Genomic DNA, 27,856 nt, shown 5'->3' on the forward strand with positions numbered 1-27,856 from the left:
CACAAATATCCACTTCATCTCATTTATACTTAATTAGCTCACTGACGGTCTTAAATTGTTTTCTTTTCTGTGAAGAATCACTTGGCTGCCAATAATGTATTTTGTACAAACAGCTCTACGGACTTTCTTCTAACAAACCAGATTTAAAAAAAAAACAAATAAAAATGAAAAAGTTCTGTGAGGAAATGATAATGTCAAATGAAAAAAGTTTTTCCGTTTGGAAACCTCATCAAATCACAACATTTATTTCAAAGTTGATCATAGAAGCCTATGGCATCATTTTTAATAGTGCAATTTGGCACATCTGCAATTGGATGGGCTATAATACGAAAACCTAATGTAAGGTTTTTCAGTAAAAAGCAAGCTTTTGCAAGTTTGAGACCTCTTATCTCTGTAAAATTGGCACGCTGGATAAACCTGCCCTCGTTAACCCTAAAATATTCTATGCCCTCTACCGTTTCCCACCTTCAAATTCGGAAACACAAACTGATTTAATTCACAAGATGAAATGGGCGGTGTAACTGTTGTGTGGTAAGTGTAATATGAAGGCCAGTAAATATACTTCTCATTAGAGCTGTCGGAATAGTAACGTGTTGAATTGGGTCACATCATTTCATTATTAAACTTAGCAAGGAAGGGACTCTTAACTTTATCATGCCATTTCCCTCTGTGGTACTGACGAGCTACTATATATAAAGAAGCATCTTGCACCTAATGAAGTTTGTTACTTTTGTAACCGGCAGCGACGTCATTACATGACAATGTGAAAATCTCCAAGAGGAGCAAAAAGACTGAGCAAGTCCATTCCAACGAGTGCGGAAGCACACTAGACACCTCTCCTCCCCCCGCAATCCTCTCTGCATGCATCCACATGCACTGAATAGATTTCTTCCAGCTTACAACTCCTTCAAGCACATAGCAGGTAGAAGTCAGATGAGTGAAAACCTACCATTTTGGCAGCAGTTACTTGCTTCGGTGCACTCTGGATTATTCTAGCCATGCGGCATTATGTTATTGAGCAGCCATGACATTTTAAATTCCACCTATGCCACATTTCCTTAATGTACTTCTTTAGCTTTACAGTATATTATGAGCGCAGAAGACTGTGGCTTTCACTAACTTACTGAAATCCTAGCAAAAATATACTGCAAAAGCACAATCCTGTCTCCCAGGGCAACTTGAAAGAAAGACAGCTTAAATGATGCATAATGGTGATTACTGAGCATTCTTTGTTTCAAAGAAAGTTCTAATAATCTCTTGTCCTCCTCATCACTTACACAAGAGGCAGGAACAAGACAGAGTCACTATTACCCAGAGAAAACAGTACAATCTATAAACTCGGTAAAACTTCACGTTTTTGTGTCAGAAGGAACCAAGACAGAAATGAGTTTATAATAATATCATGAAACTGAATGAATGTAATATAATAATATCATGAAACTGAAGCATGACACCAGAAAACTTGTTCTGGATGGTGAGCCTAATTGTGATGTCTCAGCTGTGTCCAACGTTATGTGTGCACCTGAGATGCACTTTTTCAGAGCTCACCTAGGCAGCTGTAGGGCCATTGTTTATAGGAACCCCAGGAAGTAGTTGGCGTTTCAGAATTGGCAAAGGACATGCCAAATAACGTGAAGTGAGGTCTCAAAGATCAAGACATCTCCTATTGATAATACTTTCTTTATGTGAGGATGTGCATGGCACCCCCATTTTTAATTAATCTAATATTTAATTATTTAAAACCCATAGCACCAAAAACATGTTTTTCACGTGGCGGGATAGATAAAGAGGGCACAGCATGGGCTTAACATAACAATGCCATACTGGGTCAGACAAAAGGTCCATCTAGCCCGGTATCCTGTCTGCCCACAGTGGCCAATACCAGATGTGCCAGAGGGAAAATGCATAAATTATTGCACATTTTGCTTTCTAGAACCATAGTTTATGTAATAAAAGGAAACACCGTGAAGATGTAATAGAAATGTAGCCGTGTTAGTCTGAGGTAGCTGAAGCAAAATACAGGACTATGTAGCGCTTTAAAGACTAACAAGATGGTTTATTCGATGATGAGCTTTCGTGGGCCAGACCCACTTCCTCAGATGTGTGCCAGATGCTAGAAGGGAACTGAGGATCCAGCCTCTTTAGGTGACGAGACTGATTATTTCAGTAACTGTGTTGGGTTTAAGCAGGGGATCTCCTCAATAGAGCTGAAGGTTAACTGTTACGCAGTAGCCCTAAAGGACAGAGAGCTGGTGTGAGCTTCCATTCAGTTCATGTTTAGTATGAACACACTGAGGTCCAGATGGTGGCCAGCATTGCTGAGAGAGAAGGTCAAATTTATTAAGGTCGGGTTTTTTTTAGCTCCCGATTTTGTAAAGTTCAATGTGCATGTTCCCCCCCCCCCCCCTTGGTGCAAAAGATTGCTGTAGTGCATCCCCAGTAGGGTGGCTACCTTCAACTTTGACAGTGGTGCACTGTGGGTAGCAATCTTACAGTTCCTGCCATCCCTTTGCATTCTGGGGTAGGCTCCCAGTGCCCCATGGTACCAGAACAGTGCAGCAGGTGGTTCTGGGTAAATGTCAGTGTCCCATAATGCACTCCTCTTCTCCTGTTCCTTCCTTCTTCTCCCTCCCCTCCCCCCCACCGTGAAAGCAATGACAAACAGATGCTCTTTTTGTGCCTTTTTCCACTGGTTATTTATTCAGACACCGTAGCAGGACAACCATGTACCCCATTCAGCAGCAAAGAACTATGGTAATCCTAGCAAACACCTTGCACCGCAGCATGTCCAGGGCCTGCTAGAGCAAGGAAGAATCCGAGGAGGCCATGAACAGACTCTTGTGTGATGCAATTGAGCTGAGGAATTGGCAGATGCTGGTGGCAATCGATCTTCTTGGCACAATGAGATGCCAGTTCTGGTGCCGTGAGCCAAGCACACACCGGTGGGACCGTCTAGTGATGGAGCTGAGGAATAATCAGCAGTGCGTATGTGGAAGGCCACTTGCATGGAAGTTTGTGAAGCGCAGCAATTCCAGAACGAGACCCACTTGGACAGGGGAGAAGTGAGTGGCAAATGCTCTGTGGAAGCTTGCAGTGCCAGACAGCTACTAGTCAGCTGGGATCAATTGAGAATGGGGAAATTGTCAGTGGGGGCTGTTGCGATCCAAGGAGCCAGAGCAATCACTACTCTTCTGCTATGGAGAGTGAGTGGATTGCCAGACCCCCGGCGCTCTTTTGAAGCTGTACCAGAATGCCTTTTAGCTGAATTTACATACGCAGCCATGCTCCACCATGTGAACTAAATCACATATCTCATCTGACTTAGCAATGATGCACTGTTTTCCAAGTACAATATTTGAAATTTTGATTTATAAGCAATGACATATACATACATTTTTAAATAAGAAAAAAAACTCGAGTTCTATCTAATTTGGTGCACCTTTAAAGCCTGAGGCCCTAGTTTGCCTGTATGGTTCAGCCGGCCCTGTAGATTAGCCTGTACTGTGCAGGAATGCTGAGAGAAATTCAAGCTGAGTACAGAGATAATTCCTTCTCAGGATGCTGTGTCCGTATCTGAGCACAAGGTTCTATCTAACAAGGTGCAACGCACCCTCAGTTCCTACTGCAGTTAGCACCTTGCGGGTTCAAGGCCCCAAAAGAAATGTTAGTCCAGAATTGAGTCAAGTTGGGTTTCAAAACCACCTCCTAGCATCCTCCCTATGGGTATAGCTAGATTACAAGTTTTTGTCGGAAAAAGGTAAGCAGAATGCGCTCGACATTTTGCGTATCTTTTTGCCAATTTTGTCAGAAGAGGCTTTTCCAACATTTGGCCCATCTAGACTGGGCCAGTTGTCGGGGGGGGAAACCCTCTTTTGGAAGCCCCCTTCTTCCTCGTAGAACAAGGAACACAGGGGCTGCCAAAAGAGCACATTTGCTCTTCGCAAAAAGCGGAAGAGCAAACATGTTCCCTGAACGCAGAAGAGTTTTTTTGGGGATACCTTCAGTATTGCGAAAGCCCCCCGCGGTCTAGCTAAGTCCATCTGAAACACATTGGTTAGACCTTTAGAAAGCATGGTGCCACAGCTTTGTTGGGACACTTTTGACTGGCGAGACACTGTTGAGCTTCCCTCCCCTTTCAGTGTTTAACTTGGCCTGTCCCAAACCCAATTCATCCCCCTGAAGGGTTAGCATGAGGGTTATATTTTAACTTGTGCACCGTGTCTCCATCCTTGCAGACGCCAGTGCCTAGAACGGGTGTGCACTGTACGAATCAAGTCTTTAAAAACAAGGTCAATCTTGGTTTGTGCTGCTCTTAATATTCATTTCCTTGTGCAATGGGAACAGTTTCACCTCACACTGTGACCATACGCTGTGGAGTGGGATTCAATTATTTCTCTCAGTGAGTCTCAAGGCCCCTATTATCCAGGCGAGGCCCACAAGCACAAAGGCCCCTCGTAATTCAGCGAGAGAGCCGGAATAAAAAAGCACCCAGTCTTCTTTTCAGTTTTTTGAGCTTGGGATCTGGGCTTTATTTCCAAAGGCATCCACCTTGGGTTGAAGCTGTTGATTATCTCTGACAATGGCAGCCAACATGGTCTCCTGTTCCCTTGGTGGGTTGCTGGAATCTCAGGGTCACCAATTCTTTCATTCTATTTTAGTGGCTTCAGCTTGGTTTTTAAATCACCCTCTTGCAGATTGTTGATTCTGGGTATGGCAGAGCACGGCCTGAGACCTTCACCTTGCATGTCACAGGTCTTAAAATGATTGCTTTGACCGATACAAAATCATCCTATTGCCTCTTGGCCTGTTTGTTCACTTGCCTCATATTCCATGTCTCTTTCATTTTAAGCTCATGGGGGCTGGGAGTTGGAATTTACTGGACAGCCTCTAGCCCAGCAGGGTGCCAAACTGATTGAGGCCTTTCTAAGCTTCTCATATACATGACAGATAAAAAGTAACGTGCTTTTGGAAGGATGGAGGTGGGCAGGAGTTTTTTTCTCTTTGGCTGCTGTTGCCAGGCTGTGGAAAAGATGCCTGGATTTAAAGAGTGTAAGGTCATGGGGCATGATTGACAGCCTAGGGCCGTGGTCCCCAACACGGTGCCCGTGGGTGCCATGGCGCCCGCGGGGGCATTTCCATGCGCCCGCCAGGTGCTCGGGGCTGGCCTGGCACCGGGCGCATGGCAGGGGGAGCGCTGGCCCTGGGCGCGCGGCGCTTGGCGGGGGGCCACCCCTGGGGCACAAGTGTCCCCGCCCCCTAGCGCCCGGCGGGCGAACGGCCACGCCCCCTGGCGCCCGACAACCTCGAAAGGTTGGGGACCACTGACCTAGGGGTTGGGGACCTGGGACCTAGGGGGCTGATGCCACGAATCTATATCATGAATTAAAAACCAACTCTTAGCTCTAGCTAGAGAGAAGATGTCACTCGGTCAGTGGTCTCAGTGCTCCTGGGTTGCAGATGAAATTTGGTGAATATACTTACCCTTAATGCATTTTTATTTGTACCACACCTGGTACACGTTGCTTAAAACTGTTTTTTAACCCAATATTTTGAAACATTTGTAAAAATTAAGGATTTTGATTTTTCAGAAGTGCTGAGTACCCACAGCTAGAATTCTCAAATGGGACAGGGGATGTTTAGTATTTTATAGTAAGTACTTATCGGTTAGGGTATTACCCTACATTTTCACCTTCTCTTTTGGGCCAGGACCTCCCCTTCCCTTCCCCCCAAAAATCTGGCAAGATCCTAAATGGGCCACTTCTCTGAACTGCTGTTTGTGAGCATGGATGATCATGCCTGTAAAATAATAGACACACATTTACAGGTTGGGTTAAGGAAAACAAATCTAAGACAGACGCTAAATTGAAGAGCATCACAGCTCTGAAGAATTCAACCTTTTTTATAGTTGTGTTGGTCTGTCTACGCCAACCAGTGAGTCATGATTCCATAATAGAAAATAGCAGTAGCAGAATCACTGTGGTGCTGTCTGTTCTCCCGTCCAACATTTGCTGAGTTACGCAATACGAACCTGTTCTCCCATCCAACATTTGCTGAGTTACGCAATACGAACCAGATCCCATCAGCTGGTGTAAACCGGTGTTGCATCACTGACGTTGGCTGAGGGATCTGGCCCTGTCCAAAAGAGGAGCTCATGCTTTCTGGGTTCTGCTTCCAGCTGTCGGTAATGTGGAAAGTAGAGACAGCCCTGTTGGTGGTGCATTGCTTTCTGCACTTGCTGGTGCCAGGTGCAAGACGGGAATGTGTGGCACGCTTGATTCTTTAGCTAGTTAAAGACTTGGGTTATGGTTCCATCACCACAGAACAGTTTTGCTTATTCCATCCTTCTCTCAGGCAGGTTTTTGCTTCTTTGTGAGAAATGTTTCCTCCAATAAATAGAGCAGCCTCTGTCTCTGATCGTAGTACCTCAAAGAGAGAGAGAGAGAATACAGATAACAATTGCTGCTGGCAGTGAGGAAAGAAGAGGCGTGTTTACTGCGTGAAGGCCATAACAATGCTTATGTTCCCAGACGTGAGCCCAGCAACAGAACAGGCATTCCCATCTGTTGAGCACAACTTTTAGTAGCTAAACAGAACCTTAATGTTATGTCTGGCCAAGTTTGGGATTAAATAGGACTACAAGGAAACTGAATTTGCCACAAAGCTACAGGAAAGGGGCATCAGATGTTAAAACTTTTAGTCTGAGACTATGCCTACATTGCACTCTAAACTCAAAATAAGATATGCAATTTGTGCTATGCAAATTGCGTACTTATTTTGAGTTTTTCTAAATAGGCTATTTTGAAATTTGGTGCTGTCTACACGTGTGTTACCTGAAAATCTCATTCCTGTTGTGATTTCTTATGTGAAATTGTTACAGTAATTGCTCAGATGTCATTATAATGCTTGGGATTTTTTTTTTAAATTATTGTATCACTTGGTGTGGCTCCTGTAATGTATCCGTTGCCCAGGCCCTTTATTATCCGTGTTTTGTCCTACGCTGCTCGCTCTGATGGGGTTATATACCGAGTAATCCCACGCAAGCTCAGAGTCATAGGCAGAAGCCTCCCTGGGCTCTGTGGCATTATTAACAGATGTGTGTACATAGTGTCTCAGTCTGCACCACCTGAGGCACAAGTTCTAATGTGCACAAGCGTGTCACGCACCAAGTGGCCTGTTTGAGCCCTGTTAGTGAGCACTAAAAGTTCCTGTTTCATACAGTACTACGCTAACATGTACTAGGGATCTTTTCGTCAACACAGTCCAGTTTGTGCATGACAACAGTTGTACCTGGTAGAATTTGCACCCCAGCTGGTGCAGATGAAGGTACCATGTAAACAAGCCTTAAGTAGAAATAGTGTATTTATCGTGAGGGCAGATTAGAGTAAATGCAAGTGTCTGTTAGTTCTACTGCCTTAATGCTAACACCAGATCCCTGCTTTATGTCTTCTACTGAGTGATTTCTGCTTTTCCAGATCTGGAACATGTAATTATTCTGTTTTATTAATTACTGTATGTCTTAGCCTGAATTGTGATTTTGGGTTCAGCGAGACGCTATTTATGCTTTTCCCATGCTTATTGTGTACAAATAAATGAACACTGTAAAAAATGGAAGGATTGTCAACAGTTGGGTCTGTCTTCTCTTGCCCTGCCAAGGTCATGAGACAGAAGTGGTTAAAAATGGAAATGAACAACAGTAGTCAGAGAATGGTATGTTTATGGAAATATTGATGAGATGTAGAACACTCATGTCCTTTGGTAAACCAATAAATGCTGGGTGGGTGGATAGGGCAAGTGAAGTCCTAAACATGCAATGAGTCTTCGTGAGCCTAATGGACTTCACTCATTTCCCACCCCCACTTCTCTGAAAACTTTATGATCTTATTCATCTGATCTCTGTGCAAAGTATGCAGATGTCCCAATAATCTCCATTATTGTCCCTGACAGATCCTGAATATTGGGATTGAGCATGTCGTTCCGATTTGGACAGCACCTCATCAAACCCTCTGTGGTGTTTCTGAAGACCGATTTGTCCTTCGCTCTTGTAAACAGGAAGCCCGTGGTCCCTGGGCGTATCCTTTTCATAAAAGCTTCTCAAATGATCATTCATGGCTCCAGATACTCAGTCTCCCAAGGAGAGGAGAACTGTGCTCACTCTGAAGACCAGGTAAGATGTTACTCATATTTATTCTGAAACCAGTCAGTGGGATGTAATATGCTTGATCAGTGTTGCAGAACTTCTGAAAGTGGTTGCTTAGCAACTGTGACCTTAGAGGTGAATTTTCTACTGACCTTTTCACCACTGAAGATGTATAAATAAACAGGTGCTTCTGAAAGGATTTTTAAGTCTGCGAGGTACTTCTGTTTTAAATTTCACATTATGCGGAAAAAAGCAGGCTATTTCCTTGTTAATGTTGTCATGTATTTTGAGATGCAACTTAATGCTTTGCAGAGCATTTTCAGTGTGTTTTCTTGGAATTAAATGTACAGTATTAGTCAAATGATAGTAAATGTTGTTGAGATGACTATTTTCAAGACAGGTCACTTCAGGCAAAATGTACTTGCTTCTGTGACTCTGTATAGGAATGGACTATGCAAACCAGCTGTTTAATCAGAGACATTTCCTGAGGAAAAATTTGACCCATTGTTGAAAACAAGACTCATCTGGCTATGCAAATACGTATTGAGAGTTGTGCAGCTGTCTCACAAACTCAAGAAGTTCCTGCTCCAGGGCTTCCCGTAAGAGGCAGTCATGAGCACATGCGTCTGGCTCTGTTTTGCATGTAACTCCCACTAATTTCAGTGGAAGTTCAGGGTAGGATTTTAAAAAGAGTTTCGTATGGAACTGGTCTGCCTTCATGGAGTTCAGTAATCAAAGCCCTATGAGGGCAGAGTTAAGGATGTGCTTTGTGTGTTTGAAAATTCCATTCACGTGTAAATATTAGGTGTCAACTGTCAGAATTGTCAAAAGTATTCCAAACTTATGTTGGGGTTTGGCGTGTTTACAATTGCTGACTTTCATCAGAAGTCCCTGACTGGGTGTGGTATTACTCCTTATTAAGCATCAGATGCAGAGTCCCCCGTGCACAATCCCTTTCAAATATGCCTTGTATGCCTTTTTTGAGTGCCAGGTTTCTGTGACAGATTTGAGATGTTTCGTTAAGATTTTGTCCCCAAAATATCCTGGAGAAAGGGTGGTCTACATTACAAAGTTAGGTGAGCTTCAGTACATTTATCTGGGTATGACATTTTTCACAGCCTTATGTATAGATCTAAGCCCTGGTGTTGAGAGGACTGCGTTGATGGAGAGATGGATTTGTTGCAGCGACGGAAGAACCCTTTCCATCATTGTAGGACGTATCCACTACTATTACTATAGCCAGGGCTCGATAAATAATGTAATCTACTCGCCCGTGGCTCGGGCGATCTGTGCATGCGCAGATCGCCGGACAGCACGGCTGGCGAGCCCAGCTGCAGCGTTTCTATGTTGACATACCCTTAGAGATCACAGAAACTTCACGTCCCAAACTGACCCAGGTATAAGCTATTTTAAAACATTGACTGAACAGTTTAATTTTTGAAACGATCCGTTCTCTGGTCAACAACACACTATACACCCTGTATCCAATTCATTAATTGATCCCATTTTCAGTCGTATTTTCAAAGAATCTTACTATTGATATAATCAGTCTCAAGTACCTAGACGTTACGGACTCATCTAGACTATGCCGAAGTGCCGAAAGAGAATTTGCAAATTCCATGGGAACTTGCATATCTACTTCTGATCTCACTTTTGAAAGCAGAGCTTTCGAAAGTGCAAGTAGTTTGGATGCAGCTTTTTCGGTGACCCCACCCCTTTTCGAAAAGCCGCTTTTCCTCAAAAAATGAGGTATATGCGGCTTCTCGAAAACGGGGGGGGGGGGGGGAGAGGAGGAGTTGCAGAAAAAGCCGCATCCAAACTACTCGCACTTTTGAAAACTCTACCATCAGAAGAAGATATGGAAATTCCCGCGGAATTTGCATTTCCTCTTTCGGCACTTGTGCGTAGTCTAGATGAGCCCTACATGTATGGAATATCCAGCTGTGATCGCAATTAAACTTTATAGCTACTATATGTGGAAATTTTAAAAGACTCATTAATGACTTTTTCAATTAGTACATTGAACAGATAAATCTGATAGTTAAATATAAAAAGGTGCTTCAGATGGAAATGTTTGTAAAGTTTTGTGGGGAGCTAGGAGTAAAGGTTTAAGGAGCCTATAAAACTTAATTATTACAAGCTCCTTTCCTTCTTAAATTATTAAAGGTCTATAAATTTCAACAGTATAGTTACTCCTCTCTGCTTGGTAGATATGTTTACTTGCTCAGGTTTAGTTTTGTTGGCCCATAATGAGTTTTGCAGCACATTTTATAGTGGCACATTGTTTTAATAGCTCAAGTGGTGTAATTTATAATGTGGTCTTTGTTTTCTTTTGAACAAATGTTCAGATAATAAACAAAAGCCCGGCCCTTTCTTTCCCTCATTATAATAAGAAAAAAAATGGAAAAGATCATATGCTAAGGAAAGAATACAGTCTGTAAAATAGAGCAATTTGCGGTTGTATGCCTGTAAAATGCCTGTATAATGCAGCATTCATTTAAAAGACCTGGCAGTAACAAGTGTATTTCCTGTGCTTTATTGCAATAATTTTATCTGCCTTGTCTTTGGCACACTTCGACATTCCTTTCCATTTTTGTTTTTTTTAGTAGAAAATAAAATATTAATGCTTGCGAATTAGCGCGACAAAGGAAATCAGTATGAAAGCTGGCTCACTCCAGGTGGTGGCTTTAATTAACTTGTAAGGTTGAAATTCCATCTTTAAAAGGCACGTAGGGTAGGAGTCCTGACTCTGCTGTAATCGGTCTGAAAGTACAGTTATGCTCTGGAAAGCGCTTCTGTAAAAATGGCACCATGGTGTTCAGGGTTTTTGTCTCGATGGCTCCATCATGGATTTGCTCAGTTTACAACTGAAAATGCTGCTTTCCCCTAATTGCCAGCCCTGCAAATTCAACCTGTTCTTTCTGGCTCCCATATCACCAGAAATAAAGCTCCTGGAACTAAAATTGAGTTAACAATTCAGTTGACGAGGCGTGAGCCAGACCGCAACCCAGTTGAAGCATCCAAAGATGTGCTGCCTCAGGAGAGCTAACGGGAACAAAGATAGTTTAGGGGTGGTGTGGGGCTGCCCTCCATCTCCTCAAGGGATTCTGCCTCACAGGTCTTCCCAGCATGCATTAAGATTAGGCTCCAGTTATTTCAGAGATGTGAATTTATTTGTAACATGGTTGCCTGGGTGGGAGGTAGGATCATCATCAGGTATCAAATCCCAAATGGTGACCCTCGACTGCCTGAGCTAAGAGGTTTGCCTGAAATCAGTAGCAGTCTCATAAACTTCTGTGTGGCCCATCCAACAAAGGCCCCTTGGTTCTGTGGTGAGTCAACGGGGGCTACACACGTGCAAATGTGTCTCTTGTGTTTCAAAGGATGCTATGTGATCTCCCCAAAACACATGGCCCGTTCCACTGGCTGATGCAGGGTGGGCTTGTATCAGCCCCATGCTCCTTTGGCAATGAACACACAAGGAGAGAACCCCCCCCGTGCTCAGTTCCTGCACCTGTGCACGAGAGTGTGCAAGAAGCCCCATCACCATCTCCCTCACTCTCCTCGAGAAGTCAGGATCCACGTCTGTAGTGATCACCTGAGTAGGTTCCTGATGAGTAAGAGCTATTGTGACATTCTAGGATTGACTGGGATGCCAATATTGGGCACTGTTTAGTTCTAGGAGAGCTTGTCTTTTCTCAGAGTTGGCTGAAGGAGAGATCTGTGCAATCCTTGTGAGAGTGTGTGAAAACTCATGCAGTAGGAAGCCCCTTAGATATTTAGGCTCTGGGTCTCGGAGGGGAGTCTTTCTCCCTCAGTGTGGTAAATGCAGAAGAGCTAGAGACTAAACTCCCATTATGTGGGAGAGTTCAACAGTTGTCCTTTTGGTGTTCTCACTTTGGGAGACATAATTGTTTCTCTCACACACAGCTTTGTGCTGCTGTGATAGCTTGGGAGGTTTGTGCAGGCTGGTGCTTATCTGGCAACAGTGCACGCAGTTGACCTTGGAAGGCTTAGCTTGTGACGTGGAGGGGTGGGAGTGGAGTGGTTATTCAGGAGCACTGTCACTGCAAGCCTGCACAAAGGGACAGCCATGTTCCCTGTACCTGCTCCAGGGTCGCATCTCCATTATTACAAGCCTATAGAAAGGGACAGGGCCTGTGGTATTGGTTGGGGAGAGGTGAAGTGAAGGCGGAACCAATGCTTTGTTGCTCCACACACACACCATTTTGAGTCTAAGAGGGGTAGCCTTATTAATCTGTACAGGATGAACCTCTCTAGTCTGGCACCCTTGGGACATGACCAGTTCTGAACCAGAGAATTTGCCGGACCACGGGAGGTCAACATTGTCTAGCAGCATCACCAACACTTCTGCTGCTTACTGGGCTCTTAGAAGACATTGAGGGGTAAATTAGAGCTAAATAACAGCTCAGAACACAGAGAGCCAGGACTGGTGCTTGTAAACAAACTGTACGGGACCACGGGAGACTTGGCTACACCTATGGTAAGTGGGCATCCAGCTAATTAAAATCATGCCAGACCACGGATGTTGCCGGACCAGTGTGCCAGATTAGAGAGGTTCAACTTGCATCTCCAAAATCAGCAAGGAATCCGATGGCACCTTAAAAACTATTAGTTGTATTAGGGCAAGCTCATCTCTTCATAAATTGGTTAGTCCAGTGGTCCTCAACACGGTGCCCGCAGGTGCTATGGTTCCCGCCAAACACTCTGGGCCAGCCCCGCTCCCGGGCATGCGGCACATGCGTGGTGCCAGCCCCGGGCACGAGGCGCATGGGCGGCCCCTGCCCCGGGCGCATGGCACGTGCCGGTGCCGGCCCAGGGCATGCGGCGCGTGAGCAGTTCCGGCTCCAGGTACCCAGCCGCCCCAAAAGGTTGGGGACCACTGGGTTAGTCTCTAAAGTGCCACAGGACTCCTCGTTTTTGCCAGTTTCAGTGCGAGTGGACTTCCCACTTCAAGAATAGGATGGGAATGTTGTTAAACGTAGGGGAATGAACAATATATAGAGATCAAAGTGAGCAAGGCCTGTAAGAGGTGAGCTGGGCAATACAGACAGGAGCTGGATTATGGACACCAGGATTTGTTTTACTATAAAGTATATATTTCACTAATTGAAAGGCTGAAGTAGGGTGCTGAAGGAAGGAAGCCAAGAGAGTAGCTGAAGTGAGATGACCTGAGCCCTTAGCCTGGTTTACCTCACAGCCATGGTGGTCTGCTGCTCAGCTCATGCCTGTATTGCAGGTTTGCAATCTGTCCACTCCGCGTTCTGACTGTGTGTGAAAACCGAACCCATTCAGCTTCCGACTCTCATGGAAGCCACTGTTCAGTGGAGCACAGCAGATTTTCTTCTTGAATTAAATTGTTGGCGTGGGAAGGTGCTTCCTGTTGCACACCTGTGCTGATAGAAGCCTTGTGAGGAGACACTACCGTTTTCATTTACGATGAAAGAGCTTTGCTTATCTTCTGCTCTCATCCGCAATACATTCCAACTGTTTTTTATTGCTGTGCCTTTAATTTGCCTTTTACTATGTTCTTGCTTTCGTCTTGTGTTACACATGAAAAATGAATTTGAACATTGGTAGAATCCATTTCGGGACTGAGCTTTTATTGTAAATAAAATTATTCATTTGTTAGGTCTTATTGTTTTCAGCAGACATGGTATTGATTTTTGGATTTCTGTACGGGATGCCGTAAAGAGTGCTAGCAGAAGAGGAACACAACGGCATTTGTAAATTGATTGAATGCAATATGTAATGACAGAGACAAACATCACTTCTATGGCAATACTATATTACACAAAGCATTTCTCAACAGTTCAATGAATTGGTTATTAGAAAGATCAAGTTTCCCAGCCTGGAATTATGATTCATCGAGGACATGCTGACCCCTAATAAATATACACACATGCACATCATATTTATATAGATAAAAAACAAGACTAGATGTTTGTAAGAGTTTTCAGCCAACTGTCATGGTAAAGAAAAGTTTTCTACATTGAAAGATATATCACAATGTGGGTGTTTTGCACATACAGTCCTGAAGTGCTTTGTGGCTAGAGCATGCCATTGCTTTCCACAGAGAGCACAGACATACTGCCGTTGTTGGAAACGGAGAAATAGGAACCCAAAGCCTGTGGAGTTTTTTTGGAGATTTCATTACCAGGTAGAGTTAATGGCTTAGTCATCCACAGCTCAGGAGATGGCCTGTACTGAAACAGCTAAGACTTGTTCATTGTAATCAACAGCAAAGTTAGCTGAAGCAGATGCTCCGATAGGGCGTTGTCAAAGGGAATTGTTCTGGTTCCATTGACTGACAACTAGGGCTTTGAGATAATTCACGTGGAATTAACTCTGCCCATGTATTGCATTGCACCAGATGCTGCAGCACGTAAGTCGGTTTTGAAGTGGGAGCCATGTGGATCTGTCTGTTATTTTGCCCTTTAGATGGGCAGGTGGCAGGCGCAAATCTGCTGGGCACTTTTTCTGTCCTGAGACTGCCATAGCGAATGTGGTTGTACGATATCACTCCGAGCTAGCTGAGGGAGGATTTCACACCAACTCTGCAGGGATCTCCTCAGTCAAGTTCAACTACCTGGATTTATTGTGTGGGGATACGCTTTCCCCTTAGTACAGAAGTTATTAATACTAATGGTGATGCCACTGCTGTACTGGGGATTTCTGGCTGAATCTCTAAGAGGTAAAACATTAGCACTCGTGAGCATCCTGAAGCCTAGACACGTATGCAAACTAATAAAAAGAACTTCATCTGGTCTGTAGAACTTGAAATCTATCACAAGCAGGCTTTTTAGCGGGATTTCTGGTGTTTCTTTTCATGTCTTTTAGAAACTAACCAACACAAATCTTAGTCGTGTTGTTACATTGTGTACCTTCCCGAAGAAGAACAGTGTCCTTAGAAATAAATACAAAACTTGAAACCCTAAAGAAAAATGGCCACATTTTTCTGAGCCAATAAAAAGATGGTCTGAATTTGGTACCCATTTTAGGTAAAGATTCCAAAGAGTTTAAGTGTATCTAAAATGATTCACTCATCCCTTGAATTAATGTATGAAACAACCCATCAGCATTTCTCTGGGTTTTTTTTAAGCTTTGTACACTTATTTCATAGAGCTGGTGGGAACCCAACATTTCCATTTAATGGGAAATTACAACATTCCATATTTTTTTCTAAATCTGAACAAAAATTCAGAATTTTAAAATTTCTGGAAAAGAACAGTTCTGATAACTGGATTCAGAACATCAAAATATTTCACTGTGTTCTTTTAAATCATTTAATTTTGATAAGGAAACTGTGTCATTTTCACTTTGTGTAAATCCATTTCATTTTTGCTTATAAAATAATTACAAAAATTATTATTTTAACAAAAATTATTAGTCAACGGGAAATGATACGAGGAAGTAAAATTTTTTTGTTTTGTTTTAAAATTTTCCCTTTTGAAAATTTCATTTGAAAAGATTGGCACCTAAAACACATTCATTTTGACAAAATGGCATTTTTCAATGGAAAATTGGCCAAAAATGTTGGCCAGTTCTACTGTTTAGTATTACGTAATACCAAGCATAATGACAATAAACTCATTGGATCTGAGCTTTCCTGGTTTAATTCTGCAATCAATATTTAAGGAAAACTCCCCTTGAATGTTACATAGTGGTTCAGTAAATATTAGATGAGGCTCTAAATCTAGGTTAAAAAAAAAGGCATTTTCAGTGAATGTTATGCACTAGTCTTTCCTAAAGTCAGTGCTACTGATTAAATGGATTGGTTAGCTTATACTTTGTGCATAGGCATCAGAATTCTGAAATAAAACACAAAAATGGGTTTATGTCTGGATTAATTTAAAATAATTTATGACAATGTTATAACCTATTGATATTAAATTTAGTCTAAATAAGATTAGCTTTAAAATTGCTGTAAAATTCTGAGGTATAGTAAATCAAATGCAGTTATTTTGCAGCATATGCATATTTGCACTTACATAATGCAATAAAGTAGACTGGGTTGTTAATATCTTATATGAAAATACTGTTAGTATTTTTTTGCAGCTGCTTCGCATCTGTGTCCATGAATATGGTATGCAGGAGTTCCTTCAGCAGAAAGACATGAGAGAAAAATGAGTGTGTCTGTATTGTAAATGTTGGATTCATTTTATTCTAAGGGCCAAAGCTCTTGGAAATCTGTGGAAGGACTCCCTTTCCTTTCACTGGGAATTGGCGCAAGTCCCACATAAAGCCATTCTAGGGTCCATTCCATCACCCTTGCTTTTGTAAGAAACTTCATTAACCTGAGGAAGGTATCAACACCTTTCAAAATTGTTAATTTGTACATCAGTACTTAACTTTTAGCATATTAATTTATCTATGCACTACTTCCCCATGTCTTGCAAGTTCTGCAATGTGCTCCTTCCAAAGGAAAATCTCCAAAAGGACTAACAATTATAGTTTCCAAAATGTGAAGGTGATGTAGTAATCTGATGACCTGTGGTTTTATGTCACTGCTCTGTGGGACATGCACTGTTATAATTAGTTTAAGCCTTTAAAAAGAATCAGTGTAAGCCTTTAAAAAGAATTACATTGTATTTTGCTAATCAGTGTGTATGTTAGGAGAAGTAGTTCTAAATTGACAACTGACTTGAAATATTATGAAACAGCCAAAGATAAAATATGGAAAGGTTATCCTTGAAGCTGAACTCCAAATTTTGCACTGAGGCAGAGCAATACCATATGAGCAATAATGGGTGATCAGTTGAATGTATTTCTAGTTGATTTTAGAGTTGATTTTTTTTTTAAAAGAAAAAAGGGATCATCCTTTTAAATAGGTAGATAATACATTTGTCATGTGTGCTGGGGACTGGAGTAGATAACCTGTTGAGCTCTTCCAGTCCTAAGAATCTACATCCATTTTTATTAAAAATATGCGGTTAACCAACTGAAGAGATATTTTCCAATAGTAGATTATTTTACATCGTATCTGGATAATGAAATGAAACTGCTCAGAATCATTGTCCTTGATGTCTGAATTGTTACTTTCAAGAGGGCTATATAATACAAAAAGAAAAAATCCTTTAATGTATTTATAATTACTGAGTGGCTCCCATAATTATTGTGGGTTTTGTCATGGAATATAAAGTATAGACATATTGTATAAGGATAGTCAGTTATTTTTTTGTTGAGGTGAAAATTTCTTAGTCAAGGTATAATCCAGGTCTAGATTTCATAGATAATAATAATAATTAAGGTAAATAGAAATATATCAGGGTTCATTCGTAAGTACATGGTGGTCTGGGTTTTGCCCACAATCTGCCTACTGACTATACCAGACACACTAAATGTGTGTATATAATCATCTCTAAATGATACGTAAATTGTATGCTTTGGGTCAGATGGCAAAGTAGTCCTACTGACTTCAATCTGGCACTTAATGTTAGATCTCTATTTTGATGGTAATCTTACTAGAATATTTTTAAGATTCCTCTTCCCCTGCCACCTTGGGTCAAAAAACAAGCCTTTGTGTTGAAGACCTGTGTCATTCACCTGAAGAACACAGGTTTTGCGATAAGGATACAAAGGGAGATGGTTTTGTCACTAGGGCACATCGCTGTCCTAGAAACGGAGGAGAGATTTTTAAAAACTGAAGTGGTGATAAGGAGAGTAGTGAATTACCTCAGCCCTGGAGTCATTTAGTTTGTAGTCTACACGTTTGATTCATAGCATCTGCAAATGCCGTTATGCTTCTTGTCTAAAGGGAGGACCCATCGTGATAAGGACATGTCTATGCTGAGTTACTTGGCTCCAGTAAATGTATACTGAAGTAGTTGCTCTGATGCATGTTGTATTGTCAACTCATTGCATGAGTGTGAAGAGCTGACTTGCATTGATTCAAAGCTGTTGTAAGCTACACTAGTGCAAGTCATTTTATTTAACCAGAATGGAGCAGATTTATGCTATGGGTTCACACTGGTGAAAATCAACCCTGTACTGAGGGGCCGGGGCATTGCCCCATAAACGCCCCTCCCCAACCACAGGTGCATAGAACCTCCCGTATGAGCTAACGCAGTACGATCCAGTCAGTCGGCTTCCAAGTCACATCACTAGAACAGCTCAGTGTAGTCATGGTCCATACTAGTCATTTCCTCAGTCTTGTGTCCCATCTTGACCCAGAATGATGGGGCTTGTTGCTACTATGGAGGGGGAGGAGTCCGAGTAGGCCAACCTATATTCCTCTTTGGTGCCTGCTGTGGACATGAGTTGATGGCTACTATATGAAGCGGTGAGTATGGGTGTGTCTGTGACATGGTTTTTGGAATTGCTGACACCTGTTTTGCTTGTGGTGAGAGGCCCTGGCCCATTGATATTTACCTTCTGTTAAGGTTCTAGCTGCACTTCGCCCACAGTTCCTTATGTTGATGCTCCCCATCCACAGCCTCACAAAGTTGTGGAATCTCCTTGCCAACCTCCTCCTGGTGTTAGCCGTGATGGGCTTCTGTGTGTCTATGAGTAGGGAGCTTGGATGGAGGAAGTCCCCGTGATGGTGACTGCAGAGCTGAATTTTGTGCAGTCATTTGTTAATTTCTCTAGGTGGTATTCCTCTGGGCTGCGTCAACTAGCTTCTTGGATTCCTTTGAGGAACAGTGGGCGTTGTCGGCGGTTCTCTGTTCGGTATCCCCTTTGGGGCACCTGTGACCGTCACCCCCTCTCCATTTTTTTCTTTTGTTATGCAAAATTGGTCAATCTCTGTTTTCTTCTGGTCCTATCCCTCCAGTTGGAGGTAGGACCTTCTAGTATACCGGATGGATCGCCTTTGGGATGCGTCACAATCAGAGACCATATAATGACCTCTCGTACAGGTTCTAGATAAGACCTCAGAGAATGGGCTTCAAACTTTGTGGGCTGTGTGTACACACATGCATATACAAACATATTTTTTCCTGTGCAACTAAACTTTTTGTTGCCAAACGCTACTGCACAGCGGCTACAGAAGCATGTTTGTTTATTTCCTTTACTTTTCACATTTTGTCGGTTGTTTGACTTTAAAAACTGCTCTGTCTTGGATGCTTTCGGCTGCTCTGGATTTCAAAGGTGCATGGGTCTCTGAATGCATGTTGCCTATGCATGTCCTATGGGCAGAACTATTATTCTGCATTAGCTGGGACAAGTAGGCAAGGGTTTTGAGTCTGAATGCCAGCACCTCACCAATCCCTTTCTTTTAAGACTAAGCAGAAGCTCTGTAATGTAAAGGTAGGCATCTATAAAATATTTGTTTGTCCCCATAAGGGTAAGTACCGCATGGAGACCCCACAGCTCCTGTGAATGAGAGATGCATAAGATCTCAATGGGGGATAGTGGCTGGAGGATCTATCTACCTGCGGTTTAGATTTGAGAGAGGCTACACAATGGCTTCTCTGGGCATTGACTTGCATTGCTTAAGGTAATCTTGGTCATATTTTAATATGTAAGGAATGTACCTGTTTGAAGCATGGATACAACTATCCAACTTGCAAGGGACCCGGACTGCACAGATACATGTGTCTATTTGGCTTGCTGGATCTCCACTTTCAAAACATCTGTGCTAATTGGCCATGCATAAAGGAGTGCTCATAAGGCTGTGTCCAAATTGCCATATGCGCGGCACTGGGATCCAAATAATGAACAGAACTGATTTATCATCCAAAAGCCTTAATGATATGCATCGATCCAAGGGGATCTTACTCGTTAGTCTTCTTTAGCGTAGTAAGATGCTTGGTCAAATATCCAGTGAGGCCAAATTTGAAAGAAAGAGAAGCAAGTTCCATTAAATATCAACAGAAGCTAGCCAAAATGGGTAGGAATGGTATCACTAGCCTCTGGTAGTCAGAGGCTGGGAATGGATGAAAGGAGAGGAATCATTTAATGATTCCCTGCTCTGTTCACTCCCTCTGGGGCATCTGGCACTGGTCACTGTCGGCAGACCGGATACTGGGCTAGATGGATCTTTGATCTGACCCAGTCTGGTCTTTGTTCTTAAGTTCTTATGTCTATGCCTCAAGCGAGGACTCTGATTCCCAGTAGACATATTGGATTAGCTAGCATCCTTAAAATAGCAGCGTAGCCTCAATAGCAAAGGCAACAGCAGACGCAGCATGGCATTCCTCATGGGTTTGTACCCAAAGCAGCTAGGACACAGCATGGGCTACCTCATGGGTATGTACCCAAGATAGCTAAGATGCAGCATATGCTACACCATGTACCCAAAGCAGTTAGCTAGTCCATGTCACTGCTGCCACTGCCCACTCTGTCATGGCTACGCTACTATTTTTAGCATGTTGGCACAATGAGGGTGTCTACATGAGCTAGGGATTGCACCCTTCACTCCGACTATAATGGCAGCATAGAAGAAGAGTTAAGAGGCAGCATACGTTCATGTGAAGGCTGGTAGGGAATTTGGGGCTGGAGTCATACAAGGGGAAATGGATGGGTTTTTTTTCTTTTGAGTGTAAACGGAAATCCTATACATGAATAATTAAGAGCGTTAGTCCAGAAGTTATTTTCTAATCTAGTAGAGGGTGTATTAGTAATCAGGCTGGTGGCAGAGCAAACCCTGCAATATTTGCACTCGAGACAAATTAAAACGAGTGAACCCCACAACCATAAATATTATTGACAAGAGATAGGAAATATAAAGTTGTGTTGCTGTATTGCTAGCCAGTGATCACAGGCTAAGAGATAGTGGTGCCCTGCTTGGTTACTTTTGGATATTAATGACTACAATGCTGTGAAATACAATAAAAAGGAATATGGGGAGATTTTTCAGTTTCTCACTTTGCGATTTAGCTTTTTCAGTCTTTAAAATGTTGTTTCTCTTTTCCCTTTTATATTTTGTGAATCCCTCTGCCCCCAACAGAGGCAGCATATGCCTGGTTCCCCAAATCTGGGCAATGAATTACAAGGCTTGCATTTGTGGCAGAATATAATTAAGAGATGATTGGGATACATGGTTATTCATAATAAATGTCACACAATTACCATAAGGAATGCAACACACATTCAACATTTCCATTTGTAATGAAAATAGATTTGCTGGAAAGTCAATCGGAAATTCATTTATTCCATATCGTTACTAACCTATCAGAATGTTTGGTGCTGCTCAGTGTACTATAACATACAGTGCTTTTCCAAGCACATTCCCGGGGTAATCTGCCACGTTTCCTCTTTCAGCTCGTGAGTGGGTATCTAATGTTCTCTTGTTTCTGTTTCTTTGCACTGAATGCACAGGTTTTGCCTAATGTAGGATATTGTTCTGCTAAGGGAATCACAAATAAATGCTGGAACTTGGCTTGCTGTAATTTTATATATAAAAGTGAGCATTTGATGAGTTCACAAATAATAACTTTCTAAATGTTTATATTGAAGATAGCCAAGGGAGAAATGTTGCATAGGTAAAAAATGAAGCAGAAAAGACTCCAAACTTGTGGAAGGAGAGGGAGCTGGAATCCGGGCTTCATGACATGCATTTAAAAGGAAAATCGAGAGCTGTTTATAACAACAGCGCTAATTTAGATGAATTCATTGTGTTAGTCCGGCTTAATACCACCCTGCAGACATCAGTCTATTGTGATTGGATTCCGCTGCTGGGTCACAAGTGCCGCTGACTATTGGAAGAGTCTTTCCAGTGTTAATAGCTTTGGGTATCTAGTGTACTCCCACCTGGCTCCGATCACTGGTCGAATTGTTCCTTGCAACATGAGATCCAACGTGCTCAGAGAAGCAGCTCTCTTTAGCATAGTCCCTTTTCTTTTGTCCCGTGCCCAGGGTGAGTCAGTGCAGATGTACCAGTCACACTGACACCCTTGTGTAGGGAATCCAGTGTTCCATGGGGTTGAGAACTTCAATGCTGGTGGCTTTTTCAGAAAGTGCCCTTCAGTGAGTTGCCGGGCACCTATCCTGGGCAGGCATCACAATGACTTTGCCCTGGACCAGGTTAGACATGAGTTCCACGTAAAATGTACAGTGGAGATCTGAATGAAACATGGAGGTTACAACAGCAAATGGAGTTCACAATAGAGCATTTGATGCAGCTATACCCTACGGTTCCACATCTCTGAATTTCGGAAAGTAGGAAAAATGCATAATCAGCAAGTACAACTGACAATTGAACTACGAAGCTGCTATTTGCCAGAGATTTTCCAGCTACGCTAGGCCTCGTGTTCTAGGATTTCTGATCGCAACACAGGATCCCTAGGAGCTACTGAAATAAGAACTCAAATTTGAGGCCCTTACCCAAAAGTGTGAAAAGTGACAATTCTTCTGTCACGAGTCCTGCATTCAGCAGTGTACTCTGTCCTGACGAATAGTGTAAAAAGGATTAAGGGAGACTGTGTCCGAGAGTGGTAAATTTCTCCTCGATTGTCTGATTTTTCTCATTCCTAATAGGTTTTGAGATGGTTATGGTTATCGAGAGATCTTCTCATCTTAAAGATTTATATTCAGTTCAGCAGGTCTCTTTGGACTGAATATTCTCTCTTATCTGGTAATAATGTGGAAGTGGGTCACGATAACCTCAGCACTCTTGGATAAAAATGGCAATTTGGGTATAATGGCTGTTATGTAAGATATGTCAGTCAAGCAAGAAATAGAACACTAAATTTTTGTCATGATTCTTAGAGTACAGTCTGGCCTGAGGTACTTGAAAGATTAGGAAGTCTGTCAATAATTTAAGGCTGTTTTGAATGGATTTGTTAAAATGTGGCTCTATTTAGGAAAGTAATTCGGCATAATGCCATCTTTGCACGAGTTGTAGGTTTCTCTTTTACTGGCTTAGAGAGAAAATGTGGTGTTACAAATAAAGATGTTGAAGTGCCATTGCCATCCACTCAGGCTGAATTTTGCTATCTGAATGTAAGCACCAGGCCCACCGACAGGGAGTAGGGAAAGCCAAAGAGGGTAAGAATCCCGGGGTCTGGAGATCTAAAGGGGCCCAGAGCTTCTGTGGCAGTGACGAGGGCCTGGGCCCACGGGGGTCTGAAGGCTTGGAGGGGACATCGCGGTCTGGGCGGTCCGAAGGGATGACTGCCCTCAATCCTGCCCCTTGTGCCTGAGGCCCCGCCCTTTGTGGGGCAAGGAGCCGCCTCCTCACACCTGGCCCCAAGGTGTGGGTTGCCGTCGGTCCCGCTGGTAAGCACTGATCCTGTGGGGATTTTGCCCTTGGCTTAAGCAGTTGCAGAATTTACCCTTTTCCGTTTACTCTGTGTGGACATAAGTAAATTGTGGGATGGGAGCTTTAGTTGAGAATGGAATCAGTTTCCTGTAGCACGGCTATATGGACACGCCAGTGACGAAAGCAATAAAAAAAGAGAGAAAGCACTTGACTTAAATCACTTCTCATCACAAGTAGCGAAATGGAGTCTGCTGCTGCAAGCGCTGCCAATGCTTTTGCTGACATGAAGCATTGAAAAATCATGAGTATCAGCCATGTTAGTCTGCATCTGCAAAAACAATGAGGAGTCCTGACACCTTAGAGATTAATAGATTTATTTGGGCACCAGCTTTCGTGGGGAAAGACCCACTTCGGTCTGACGAAGTTTACGCCCAGACAAATGTTAGGCTTTTAGGTGCCTCAGGACACCTCATTGTTTAAAAAAAGAATTATTATTGGGTGCTTGAAACTTGCCTTTTGGTTTCTGAGCCGGCAAGTGCATTTGGGCCATGTTTTCAGACTTTTCTCCAAATGTGCGACTAGGCTTAGACACGTTTGCAGAAGTATGAAAGATGATACTTCTATGCAGTCTCCTGGTTCCTGAAGCACAAGCTCTCTAAGGGAAAACACCAAATATTGTCAGACTTGTAATAAATTCCCAAGAGGTAGCTGTACACTAGAGGGGAGTGGGGCGAACCTTTTAAACCTCTAAAATGGCCGTTGACAAATGAGTAAGAGTTCAGAATAGATTTACAAGAATGACTTGTGGTCTGGAAAACCTGCTTTCCTGTTGAGTTTACCCCAAAAGTGAGAGATGAGAATTTGAGCATGGTCTGTAATTACCTGGATGAGTAGATGCTTTTACTATCAGACGTCTGATAGTATACTTAGATTTTCAGAAAGCCTTTGAGGTCCCTCACCTCTTGTGTAAATTACGTTGTCATGGGATAAGAGGGAAGGTCCTTTCATGGATGGAGAACTGGTTAAAAGACAGGAAACAAAGGGTAGGAATAAATGGTACATTTTCAGAATGGAGAGGAGTAACTAGGACCAATCAGTCCTGGGACCAATCCTTTTCAACTTATTCATAAATGATCTGGAGAAAGGGGTAAGCAGTGAGGTGGTAAAGTTCGTGGATGATACCAAACTGTTTAGGATAGTCAAGACAGAAGCAGACGGTGAGGGACTCCAAAAAGATCTCACCAAACGGAGTGATTGGGCAACAAAATGGCAAATGAAATTTAATGTTTAAGTGTAAAGTAATGCACATTGGGGAAAAATAATCCCAACTATACATACAGGATGATGGAGGCTAATTTGACAAATCAGGAAAGAGATCTTGGAGTTATTGTGGATAGTTCCCTGAAAACTTGCACACAGTGTGCAACGGCGGTCAAAAAGGCAAATAGGTTGCTAGGCATTATTAAGAAAGGGATAGAAAATGAGACCCAGAATATCTTACTGCCCCTGTATAAAACTATGGTACGCCCACATCTTGAATACTGTGTACAGATGTGGTCTCCTCACCTCAAAAAAGATATTTTGGCCTTGAAAAGGGTTCAGAAAAGGGCAACTAAAATGATTAGGGATTTGGAACGGGTCCCATATGAAGAGAGGTTAAAACGACTGGGACTTTTCAGTTTAGAAAAGAGGAGACTGAGGGGGGATATGATAGAGGTCTATAAAATTATGAGTGGTGTGGTGAGGATGGATAAAGGAAAGTTATTTATTAGTTCCCATAATAGAAGAACTAGAGGACACCAAATTCAGTTAATGGGTAGCAGGTTTAAAACTAATAAAAGAAACCAACCTGTGGAACTCCTTGCCAGAGGAGGCTGTGAAGGCTAGGACTATAACAGAGTTTAAAGAGAAGCTAGATAATTTCATGGAGGTTAGGTCCATAAAAGGCTATTAGCCAGGGGATAGAAGTGGTGTCCTTGGCCTCTGTTTGTCAGAGGCTGGAGAAGGATGGCAGGAGACAAATCGCTTGATCATTGTCTTCAGTCAACCCTCTCTGGGGCACCTGGTGTTGGCCGCTGTCAGCAGACAGGCTACTGGGCTAGATGGACCTTTGGTCTGACCCAGTATGACTGTTCTTATGTCTTCTTTCAGAAACAAAAGTATAATCTAAAGGTTGGAAGTCGAAAGTAGACACATTCAAACAAGAACTGTGGCAACATTTTTAATGGGGTTATTAACCAGTGAAACAACTGACTTAGAGCCAAGGTCGATGCTTCATCGTTAGAACTCTTTTGATCAAGATTGAATTGGACGGCTCACTAAAATATATGCTGTAGCTCAACTAGACTTTATTAGCTTGAGATAGGAACCACTTGGTGAAGTCTAGGGCCTGTGTTATGCATGAGGTCAGACAGGACCATTTAGATCATCTATTCTGGCCTTGAGGTAGATAAACCTGAGAGGAACAATAGAAGAGAGGGCGGTGAGGTGAGGGAGCAGAAGAGAAGTATTGGTAATTCTCTGAGTGCCCATTTCCCAGCTTGCAAAAGGAAACCCCATCTTCTTTTGGAAAATAAATTAAGGCCCCGTTTGAGATGGCTGCAGAGCCTGAAAATAAGGGGGAACCTGAGGTGAGTTAGGAGGAAGATAGAGAGGTGAAAACCATTTGCTCTCTGTTGTGGGGTGTTACCACCACAGCGCCTCCTGCTGATAATCCTGGGAATTAGCTCTGTCCCCAGGGTGCCTCCCTCTGGCTGTTGTCTCCCCCGTCACTCCATTCTGCATTCAGATTCTGGACCCTCATCACTCCTGAAGCATGGCACCCTCTTCGGGATCCTGCCCTCCAGCAGTGTCCACTCAAGTGGCTTTTCATCCCCCTTTTGTGGGGGGGGAGTTGTGGTATTGGCGGTCCTTAATCTCTTCTGCCACTGTGGCCTCCAAACCCAGCCTCTCTCACGGGGCCAGCCAAAATCTGTATGGGGCATGCGTTGGTGGTCAAGGTGTGATGGAAGGTGGGGGGGGGGGAGTGATCCAGGCCCACCCACTTCTCTGGGTCCTGGTCCCAGAGACCCTCTGGTGGCAGCCTTGTCCTGCCCTCCTGTACTCCACTGTCTCTAGTTCCCAGGGACCCTCCCCCTGTGACCTTTTGCGCCCTTCCAGCCCTAGTGGCAAGGCCAGCAGCCTGACAGGTATCAGGCGGGAGCCTCCCTCTTCTAGCCCCCCTGAGCCTGCCCAGCACTGCTCTGGTGCCTCTCCAGGAACCAAGTCCTGTACCCTCCCTGGTCAGAACCTAACTCATGCTCTGTGCTGGGCAGCTCCCTATAAACAGGGCTGCTGCAGCAAGCCACACCCGGATTGGCTACTAAAAAGCCTCTCCCTCATTGGCCAGGGCTCTGTGCATTAACCCCTTCCGGTGAGTGCAGGGCAGTTGCCCCACCACAATCGCCCTTAAACAAGTGTGCCTTGTTTTCCAGGTGTATCATTTAACTTTAATGATACCGTTGGAGTGTAAATCAAGCAGTTGATTGACCTGCCATTTTGTATTCTTGCCATGAGCTTGAACGGGGCATAGTTACCCCATAGCTACCTGTCTATCAAAGGTCATTTAACTGTATTACAGTCACGCTCACCTGGGGTGCTATTGCTTATATACCTTTCAGGCTTAACACATATGATTTGCATTCAACATATAGCAAAACTGAATTACTTTCAGCTGTGTCTGAAAGTCAGTGTTTGGAATTAAATGTTCTTGCATATTCACCAAACATTTAGTTGACCTCTTTTGCAGCATGATCTCTATCAGACAGGTGCTCAGGCAAGACCACTACCATTTTTCAGAAATGGCTCCAGTGCACTTCCTGAATCTATTCAGGCCACCCATGTAAATGTAGCAGAAAGTCCTCCAACAGTACTTGCAAAATGAAATCATTCCTTCCTTCCCCCCAGTGTTTAGTTAGCTCCAAGTAGTGCAAATGAGACAAAATGAAACCCGTCTTTTCAATATAGCTGTCTTTGCAGAGCTCCATCCCGGTTTAGGGAAATGACTTTAGGACTGAAAACTTTGTGAGTACTGTACTTCCCGAAATAAGATCAATACAGTTTTCAAATTACTTTCTTGAAAAAATTTGGAGGCAGATTCTTTAATAACTAGGCTGCTTTGTTTCATCTCCCATCACAGAACAGAGTACATACTTGGAGCTGTTTTTGTTTGTGTTTTTTTTTCTTATTTTGCTGTAAGGAATAAAATGCATGCACTAAAATGAACGTCTTGATCTCACTGAAGTAGCAAGAGTATTTAAGAAAAAAATAGCCATCTAATGAGTATTTTGTCACGTGGAAGGAATCTAATGACAAATTTCTGCTCAATTAAGGTTTCCCTGGTATGACCCCATTAATATTAATAAAATAATTTCTACATGCTTATCTTTAGTTTGACTTGGACAAAAGTTGATAGAAAACGCCTTACAGAAGAGCTGTATTTTTAAAGCTTTACTTCCAAGATAGAAGTGTGAATGGAACACCATAGACTTAGCATAACACTTTACTTCATCTCG

The 27,856-nt window shown here is 42.9% G+C and overlaps 1 protein-coding gene across 16 annotated transcripts in view; it reads left to right on the top strand.

Annotated features, from left to right (window-relative positions):
- Nucleotides 1–27,856, top strand: part of FHIT (fragile histidine triad diadenosine triphosphatase) — a 1,114,957-nt gene that overhangs the window by 411,927 nt on the left and 675,174 nt on the right. For all 16 annotated transcript variants that reach the window (XM_075938454.2, XM_089781282.1, XM_089781284.1 and 13 more), the window contains one exon: nt 7,945–8,069. In XM_075938454.2, the coding sequence (XP_075794569.2) occupies nt 7,967–8,069 (103 nt within the window). In that variant the 5' untranslated portion in view covers nt 7,945–7,966. The remainder of the gene's footprint in view (nt 1–7,944; nt 8,070–27,856) is intronic.

This window comes from Pelodiscus sinensis, chromosome 11 (assembly GCF_052426305.1).
Source record: "Pelodiscus sinensis isolate ZL-2025 chromosome 11, ASM5242630v1, whole genome shotgun sequence".
NCBI lineage: Eukaryota > Metazoa > Chordata > Testudines > Trionychidae > Pelodiscus > Pelodiscus sinensis.